Raw genomic sequence first — 10,046 nt, forward strand, 5'->3', positions numbered from 1 at the left:
CCATGGTACAGTACTAGCAGTTGCCAGTTTCTAAATGATACATAAAAAAAAATGCATCAGTATATTTCATAGCCCTATAATTATGTTTGCTTAATACAGTGATCYATTCTGTGAGACACTACRTACCCACCAAAATTTAAMTGTATCCTCAAGCCTCAYTCAAGMCAATRTTCAGRGAAAGTACASAAGAAAAAGGAATTCCTTATTTGATTGGTGCAAAGCTTACAGATCATATTAGTGCTAGTTGTCAATTACTGTATTTCTTGAAGAACCAAGCTGCACCTTTTCTGGAAATAAAGCAAGMCACAAAGTCTTTGATAAAAAGTGGTTTTTATATCTGTGGGATTTCAAGACACGCTGAACATTGGAAACACCTGAAAACTCAAGACAGTCATTGAGCTCCCTCTTGACTTTGAAAGAAAAATGTCTGATTGCTGAAGTCATTCTGTCTTTAAGTGTCATAGAAATGCACCTGTACTTAAGTTACAGCACCCTCAGTTGAGACTCTTATTCCAGCTTTTCTCATGGTATGATTGAATGCAAACCTGTCCTTGCAAGTCAAGGTTATGGGTTACTCTCTGGTGTGACACCCCCAGGAAGGGCCAAGGACAGAACAGCCATTCCAGCAGCTTTCTGGAATTACTGTGACTTGGTGTAAACTGTTGCAAGCCAATTCATAAACCACAGCTATTCCCAGGTAGCTTTTTCTTCCTCAGGTCCTCAGCTGTTTCCCTTGGTGTCTCTCTGTGAGTCCAGCAGTAGATAGAAAGAGTCAAATTGTTAGCATTTATGTGTGCCTACATAAACCTKAGTAGACACATTTGCACGTTTTGATGCAGCAGGAAAGCCTCTGCAATCCAGAAGTACTACTGAAGGCTCTCTTTTTTCAGCCCACTCTGCTCTGACCCTATTYTGGCACTATTATCCTTCCTTCCCAGCTGGGCTTGAGTGGCCTTGTTAGGCAGCTATTAAGCTCCACAGCCAGAGGTTTCAATTTAGGAGGGAGTAAAGCTTCTCATTTTATTACCCCAGGAGAATTGAGCATCCTGCCAGTGCAGTACTCCAATTTATCGCCAGGAGCAGATGAGGTGGATTGAGAATTAGACCCACTTAACAACTGGTTTGCACAGTACTCTCTGTCATTGCTACATGAGGCCACAGGAGGTTTATGGCTTATTCAGAAGGGCAAATGTTTCTGCATCACTGTGAGACACTGAGTACAAATCAAAGCACATGGCTGTTTTGCAGTGAGGACTGGACCTTTTTTCATCCTTTGTTATGTGTTTAAATGATAAAACAATTTCTTTACTGTAACCTTTACTATGTTTATGTGGGAAACATTTGGCTTAGGCCATCTGTTTATGTCTTCGCATAGAGATTCATTGGGTTTTTACTGGACGTGAAAAGCAGAGAATTGAAACACAAGATTTCTAAAATAGCATGAAATAYTCTTTTCTTTTCAGCTCATCCAGACTGTGAGTGCAACTGACAAAGATCAGCCTCCTCGAGGACACAAATTTTTCTTTGAGTTGGTGCCAGAATTTGCTGCTCATCCAAACTTCTCTGTTGTAGACAACAAAGGTAACTGCTGACATCACCACCCTTCTCCCCAATATCACATGAAACTTAATTCAGTAACATTTATTGATTCTGCATTTCCATTCTAGATAACACAGCAGGAATTATGACTAGGAGAAATGGATACAGCCGTAGCAAGACAAGTACATATCTTYTGCCAATCATAATATTTGACAATGACTACCCAGTCCAGAGCAGCACAGGCACRCTGACCATCCGCGTGTGCGCCTGTGACAGCCGGGGGAACATGCAGTCCTGCAGCGCCGAGGCTCTGCTCCTCCCTGCYGGCCTCAGCACGGGGGCTCTGGTTGCCATCCTCCTCTGCATCATTATCCTGCTGGGTAGGTACCTGGGATGAGGTGTTTATTTGGYTGGATAAAGATCTAGTCACTTTGAGAGCCCCGATATTCTTAAAACCCTGCATAAAACTTTAAAACCCTTAAAATTGTTATTCTTAAAACCCTGTAGAAAAACACCACTCTTGCTGTTTAGCAGATTATGTGAAAAGGATGAGACTGTGTTATTCAGATTAAATGCATTTGAAAGTATAGGGTCAGTTTAAGTCACCATGCTCATTTCAGCAGTGCTCATACCATAATCAGATCTTCTTTAGGTCCAGAACTTCAAAATCATATTTCTGAAGCCAAGCAATAACTTTTGAAATTATTAAAAGTTATGAATTATATTAGCTATTTCTTGATGAAAGATTTGTAATTTTTTTCCTCTTCAGAAAATGCTTAACCCAAAAGCATAGGATAGAAATATTCAATTTCTTGCATGTGATAGTGAGAACAGCTGATTAAATAAGAGCAAGCACAAAAGCTGGATGTTTGGAGGATAGAGGCATTAGGAAATATGGTGTCATATGAAGAAACTAGAACAAATGCTAGCTCATAATCTGATGTTAAGAACATAAAAATTGCAACTTGCATATTTTGGTTACTAAAGAAGTGTCATCATTTCTACTTTTCAGTAAAACTCTGCAGAAAGCCTCTCCTTTCCTACCTGTCCAAGCAATCACAGCTCGCCTATCTGTCAGTGAGAAGCTACAGGCATCGGTTTATATAAGGGGATCACTTTTTTTTTTTTTTTTCTCAGTTTTTACATTGGATTCAAGATAACCTCCGTGATCCTCTTAATTTTTGCTCCAGGTTTTTAGAAGAAGGGCAATAGATAAGAACTATATCTGCACTGGATTTAAGGAAAGGAGAATACTTGAGCTCTGACAAGGTCTTTGTCCATGCTGCTTAGGTTCAGGCATCGTTGCTGGTCCGGTTTCAGCATTACCCTCCTTGGATTCCTCAGGACGTTGCCCAGGCATATTCTGAGCAGCAGAACTTGCAGGGCACCACTYCCAGGAGAACATTATGGTTCAACCTGTGCCTGACCTAGCTCTTCACCTTGCATGTTCTTAACACHATGACAACAAGCTCTTCATCTCGAAAGCCATTCTTCATACCCCAACACAGAACATGAGAAAATGGAGCGTGAAAACACATGCCCTTACTCACTCACAATGAAAACATTGCTCTGATTGGCTGYAATGTTTTAGTACAGATTGAATAAATCTGTACTAAACTTTGAACTGATCAAAATTCAAAATGGGCCTTAGGGCCACAGCAACAGCCCACGGGTCTCAGAAGACGATCAGGGACCATTGCTGTGCAGAGCAAGTATGACCACTTTGTGTCTCTCAGCCCCAGGGCTAGAGGCCCTGCTCTACCTAGCACTACAGACATATATAAGTCAAAGAAACATAGCTACAAAGCACCTAAACAGAATTTTTAGCCTACAGTTAGTGTGATACTCAGCACCTTACTTAATTTTTCAGTGAAGTATAGTGTGTTATAATAGTACACTGGTGTCAACAGGCCCAACCTATCTGAGGCACATTAAGTATCAGGCTGTGAAAGACACTTCTTCATAATAACCTTTCAGTGATCTTCCCTTGTCTCGTATATGGAATTTTTTCACTTTCTGAAGTGTGTARTTTCTCCTCTAGCATTATGAAAATTTGAAAAGAAAGGCTTCTATACAGACACAAAGAAAACACAAATAAACCAGAACACTGTTTATAGTCACATTATACCATGGCATGTGAAAATCTCTGTTCCCCTCTCTCTACCTGCAGCATGTCCAACCTTATCTTTTATTCACCAGTGCTCAGGTCATTCAGAGTAAAAACTTAGCTCCTAACACTCAACAAAACAATTCAACATTGTTATAATTTATGGCTCAACAACTACTGCTATGTTTCATTGACAGACAGTCTTTCTGGCCTCTCCTATTTACTCCAGCTACTGGAGAGAGAGTCAGATTTTTAAATACACTTCAKCATTGAATTGCTACTGAAATCAATAGCATTTAAACACCAGAATGTATTTACAAATCCTAACTTCATTTTTTGATCTCCCCTTGTAAAGGTTCATTTTTGTATCTATCCTTACCTCTTCAGAAGAAAGAGTTATTCAGCTAACACTTCATAAACTAAGGGGATCATGTTTTTTTGAAAGAAACATTCAATAACAAAGACTGGATTTCAATTCTCACAGTCTTTGAAGCAAAAGCTGTTTTGTCAATAATATTGATAGCTTAAGGTCTTCAGGTTCTTATTTTCAGAAAGTCCTGTAGTTCCCATATTCAGAAGTGAATTAGACATTTGGGAATACCTAAATCACTAGGTTTCAAGAATGTGAACAACTTTTGCCAAGGAGATTCAACTGCATTTGATGAAAGAACATTTAGTGATTGCCAGAAAGGTAGTACTTCATGAAATTAAAATCCAAGTCAAACCTCAGTAAGACAATATTTTATGCTATTGTTTATTTTTTGACTTCAGGTTAGTTGTAAATCTGTTTAAATATATAATATTTTGAYCATTTCTCCCATAGGTTTTAAAAAAGCGTAAGTTTTATACTGCTATAAACTCATTAATACTTTTTCTTATTAAGTTCAGCTTGGAGATAGATTTTATCAGTAAATTTCCAAAAAAAAAAAAAAAAAAAATCTTATTCCAGCCTTAAAACCTTTCCAGGTCAACAGATGAGGTAAAATTTTAGCTCATTTATTTACTTTCTAACTAGCCATTTCTTCAATTATTCTGTATTCCATTTTAGTTTTAGTTGTCTTGTTTACGGCTCTCAAGAGGCAGAGGAAGAAAGAACCCTTGATTATCTCAAAGGATGATGTTCGGGACAATATTGTGACCTATAATGATGAAGGAGGTGGGGAAGAAGACACCCAGGCTTTTGACATTGGCACACTGAGAAATCCAGAAGCAAGGGAGGAAAGCAAGATGAGAAGAGATGTTATCCCAGAAACAATTTTTCAGATAAGGCGGACTGCACCTCTTTGGGAAAACATCGATGTCCAGGATTTTATTCATAGAAGGTTAAAGGAAAATGATTTAGACCCAGCTGCCCCTCCTTACGATTCGCTAGCAACGTATGCCTATGAAGGAAATGATTCCATAGCAAATTCACTCAGCTCCCTGGAATCACTTACCACAGAAGGCAACCAAGACTATGATTACCTCAGTGACTGGGGACCTCGGTTCAAAAAACTAGCAGATATGTACGGTGGAGAGGACAGTGATCGAGACTGAGAAAGTAATCTGTGACCTGGTCAGTGTTAGTGGAATTCATGTCTATGTTCCTAGATAAAGTGGCCTACTCTCTCTTGCTTGAGAAAAAAAAAAAATACAAAAAATAGGTGTTGTCTTAGTAAGGGTTTGCTTAATCAATAAGTCAATGTGAATGAATATGAACAATTGAGATTTAAAAAAAATCTATAGCTCACCCCTCTGCCTAGAAACCTGTAATGAAAGGGTTTTATTGGTAATGAAAAGAAAATAAAAGGCTTTTTGTGCCTTCAATAATGACATGGAAACTCCATATTTTTAAATTGCTTTGCATTACCTTTCCTATATCTTCAACAGTGTGCATCTGCATTGTAACATAATCCCAAAAATATACTTTAAAAAGATTAATATTACTGCCATATTTATTGAGTTAAAGAATGTCTGTGTGTTGACTCATCCTGATATTTTTATATATGTATATTTATATTTTTGTATTTTTATTAAATAAATTAGTATTTATAAAAACACTACTTACTCATGTACTTTGTTAATCACAGAGAAATGTCCAATCCTTCTGAACAAAGGAAGCTGCGTCTTCTGCAAGGCTTCATTCCTGAATGCATCTTCTTATAGCGGATTAGTGGTTCCAATGTACTGTGCAAGAATGATATGGAGGCAGTGCTCTGTAATGGGAATGCTGTATGGAGAAAAAAAAAAAAAAGAAGTATTTTGAGGAGATGATTATAAATAAACACACTCTGACTTGCAATGTGTATTGCTACATGGCATAATAATGCAGTATCATGGTGAAGCTCACTCCCACACACCCTTCTTATGCGAGCAGATGACCACTGAGAGGATTGTACAGATACATGCCTGGGGATCTAAGGAACTATTAAAATTTATTCTGGTAGATGTGAAAACAATTTTTAATGTACCGTTAAAAAAATTGAATAATTAAGCTGACATCAATAATGAAAGGAGGGCTATTGCATATAAATCTTATTTTGTAGTTTTCAATCAATTAGAAAAATAAGACATATCACTAATAGTTTATTTTTAAAAAAGGGAGCCAAGCAATAAAAACAAAGTCTAACTAGTATTTTATTATACATGTTATGTTCTAGACCTTCAAAGAACTGTGTAAATTTCCATATATCCTAAAGCCTTAATGACAATCATCAAGTACATATTTTTGTTTTAAATATATTTGCTGGATAAGCTTTTGTGCAATGCACTTTCTTTTTTCTTTTTTTTTTTTTTTTTTTTTTTCACAACACAGCATAAAAGGAATATAATTTGACCATGTGATCTAAATGAGATGAAGGATTTATCCACATTTGTTTTAAAAAAGAAAAATATAAAACCTCAAATATATGGAAAAGTAAAAACAATGTCAATATTATAGGAAGTACATTGTCCATAGCATTTCCATTTTTAATATCAACTCTAAGGAAAACCAACACATGTCCAACAGATGTCCAAAATWATAATGTTTCAAGTTTTTCTCTGTATTACTTAGCAATTTTTCAGGTGTTTTCAGAAAAAAAAGATACACAGGGTTGAAAATGTAATGTGGACTACTGCAGCACTCATCTCTTACCTTTAAAAAAAACAATAAAGAGGCTGCAGCCAAAGACCTGCTGATTTCCTCTCTACTATGTTGACTTTCAGATTATTTATCAAAACTGTTTTTTTATTATTCTTTATTTAGTTATTCTACCATCCACTTCGGCCATTCCCAAGGATATATCTCAAGTTTTCTCACAACGAACTCCTATTTTTTTGGGAAAGGAATGTCTGTGTTTGTGATTGTGGTATCAAACAAGCACCTGAACAGCTTGTTGTGAGCTGCGTGTCAGGTCTGTGACACTATATGTTGCAAACAAAAAAACTTAGTGCCACAGAAATGTCAAAATAACCTGCAAATATGTGGCAGCTACGTGCATGGATGTGATGCAGTTACAGGCTGTGAGTGTATAACTTGATGACATAGGAATGCATATTTCTGTTTTGTGTCTTTTGGAGGTGAAAGCAAAAGAGTTATGGAGTGTATGTTCTCAACTGTTGCTGGCAAAGTGGAAGTGCACAGGAACCCATTAATCTTTGAATTAAATTTCCATAATTTTAGGGCACTGCCCTAAGATGGGAAAGGACAATAAAAACCTATATCCCTGTAGGGAAATGACAGGGCAGGAGGGGAGGAATGAAACCCAAACAAACCCAAAATAGAAAATATAGGGTAAACCTCCTTGACTTCTAGAAATTGTACTCCAAACTTCAGAGGAGATCTGAACTTCAGCTCCAAACTTCAGCAGAGGAGATCTTTCAGCAATCTTGTTAATTGTCATCAGAGGTCTGAAAATAACAAGGGAGAGGAAAATGAAAATCTGTCCTCAAGCAAGAACCGATACAGTAAGTCCACGGAGTTGAGTAAGTTTTTAAGATGTCAAGACTTGGTGCAAGGCACATCAAAGGGTAACAGTGTGACTTCAAAGAGGCTGCTAGTGAAGGCAGGATGAAAGGAACAAGAGAAATTCTTCTTCCTTGAAGACACAAAAACACTTGAGAAATTATATTTTTTACATAGAAATAATCTTCTTTCTGTATTTTGGGGAGTTGTTTGGTTTTTCTTCAGTAACAGCAGAAAGAGGTGTAGTAGAAGTCACCTCACAAAATGTTCTGCTACAGACATGTGCTCAGTATCATTATGCCATGGTACCACTGTGGTATTTTGACAAGAGAAAGTCCAAAAAATCAACCAAAAGAGACCCCTCATTTCCCTTTTCTCACCCTAGATTTTCTCATCCTATGAGTCATTGTCACTAAAGAGAGGATGGCTTTTAGCCTTTGTTTTCAGCAAGAGAATGCGAGAATGCTTTCCAGTTAGTTCACTTGTGAGTCCAAGAGCCCTGTATTTCTTAAAGCAAGATGTGTTTAAAAGATGTCCTACATGGATTTACACAACTTCTTGCAGTTGACATACTAAAACAAGTAACTTCTCAGAATTACTGGGAATTTCAAGCATTCTTRCAATAAATAAAAGTCGTTGACAAAAAGTAGTTTGATTCTCAAAGACACAGAGGTGGAAAAGAAGATTATGAAAGAGTCTTARAGTTTGATGGTTTATTGTTGGTTTTGCAGGTTTTATTTGGAAAACCCGGATTCAGCTGGATAGGCAAGTAATATAAGTCCAATAATGGGCAGAAGTGCTAATCATCACAGTGGGATACGCCACACTGGTTAAACATCAAAATGCAAAGGGAGAGATGAGAGGTCAAAATTCCTTCCAGTGATGCTTCTGCAAATTTTCCTCCCTCTGTGAGAGAACTGAGGCACAGAAGTGCTGGGCATTTCATATTTATTCACATCTTCATCCTCTGTGAAGTCARCTGTGCTTAGCAAAGTTCTGGATCCATGGGACTGCCTAATACATCAGATATGTCTCACCGGGGAGTTCAAGGCCTTGGGACCTTAGAAGAGGCTTAAGAGAAAGAAGAAAAATAATTTTTATGGTGCTAATATCACCGAAGATCTCTCTTCTGCCACTCAGATCTGTTGTGGTTCACTGCAAAGGAGAAGAAGCAGTCGGGAAAACTTAGAATTTACAAGACTAACTCATGATCTCTAGCAGAAAACCTACTTGTGGCTGCAAAGGACCAAGATAAATTTAGTAACTCCCAAGGAAATACTGTTAGATTTAGTGATCATTCTGAACAGACTTAAATCGATTTTGAATGGTCTCTCTCCAGGGTTAAGAACAAATAAGCTGAGAAAATGGAGTAAAAATGTCAAGTGAATGTTCCAAGGTAAAAAAAAGACAAACATAAAATCATTACACCTTGATGGAGGTCTTGTTTTTTAATGTCTACATATTTTCTATTTCTTTTCACTTAAACTGAATTGTGTACCATTTTCATAGACTTACAAGTTTAATCTGGTGAGTAGTCTTATCCGTAAAAAATAATGCTGGAGACAATCTCCCACAGGTTACATTTTTCAATGAAATGCTGAAACAGACTCCTCATTATGCCAGATAAAGCAACCTAAATGCAACCACCATCATATAAAAAAATGTCTAAAATTTTTAGTACTTTCAATAAATTGCTTTGTGAATTGTTTTGTAAAAATAATTTGTAAATTGTTTTGCGAATTTGTGAATTGTTGCCATCAAGCCCCAAGAAACCTCTCATAACCTTTTGTCCTCCTCTGTATTTCTGAGAATGAAGCTACTTTTTGTGAGCTACTTCTATGCATTGTTTTCAGAACAGAATAGTCACACACAGAAAAAAAAAAAAAAAAAAAAAAAAAAAAAAAATAGACGAAACTATGTATTTCTCTCATGAACTGATGACAACAGACATTAACACTTTTTGTTCTACCACAGGCATTTCAACTGCTAGTGGTCTAATTTACATGGAAAGTTGTATTTTAAAGTTACATCTACACTTCACTTCTCACTTGTGCTAAGCAGACAGACAGCGCACATAAGTGTTGGGTCATTTCATATTGGAGTGTTGTTACATTTTATATTTCACAATTGAACTTGTAGACAAGCAAGATGTTTCAGAAAGAAAAAAAAAAAAAAAAAAAAAAAAAAAGGAGAATGGGGATATCACATTGTTTTGCTTCTTCCATGGGAGGATGAATAGGAAAGAAAGGAATTCTAGAAGAATTTTTCAGGAACATGACATGGATATTATTTTATAGGCACCTGTTCTATATGCAAGGGCGAGTGTATATATGTTTGCATATATTAAAAAAAAATCCTCACTTTACTATCTAAAAGGTTATCCAACAGTGACCTTTAGGTACCATACCTCACCAAACAGAGATGCCCATCTCAAAGGAAAAAATCCATGGCAGAACACAAGACACATTCAACTAA

At 36.8% G+C, this 10,046-nt stretch overlaps 1 protein-coding gene across 1 annotated transcript in view; it reads left to right on the forward strand.

Moving 5' to 3' along the window:
- The window catches only part of LOC130576779 (cadherin-9-like), a 68,395-nt gene extending 63,063 nt beyond the window's left edge, over window positions 1–5,332 (forward strand). The window contains exons 8-10 of the mRNA XM_057371678.1: window positions 1,464–1,581; window positions 1,668–1,919; window positions 4,695–5,332. Of these exons, the coding sequence (XP_057227661.1) occupies window positions 1,464–1,581; window positions 1,668–1,919; window positions 4,695–5,182 (858 nt within the window). The 3' untranslated portion in view covers window positions 5,183–5,332. The remainder of the gene's footprint in view (window positions 1–1,463; window positions 1,582–1,667; window positions 1,920–4,694) is intronic.
- The last annotated feature ends 4,714 nt before the right edge of the window (window positions 5,333–10,046 follow it).

Source organism: Malurus melanocephalus, unplaced genomic scaffold (assembly GCF_030028575.1).
Source record: "Malurus melanocephalus ecotype Western Australia unplaced genomic scaffold, MMel_1.1 scaffold_154, whole genome shotgun sequence".
NCBI classification, from domain to species: Eukaryota; Metazoa; Chordata; class Aves; order Passeriformes; family Maluridae; genus Malurus; species Malurus melanocephalus.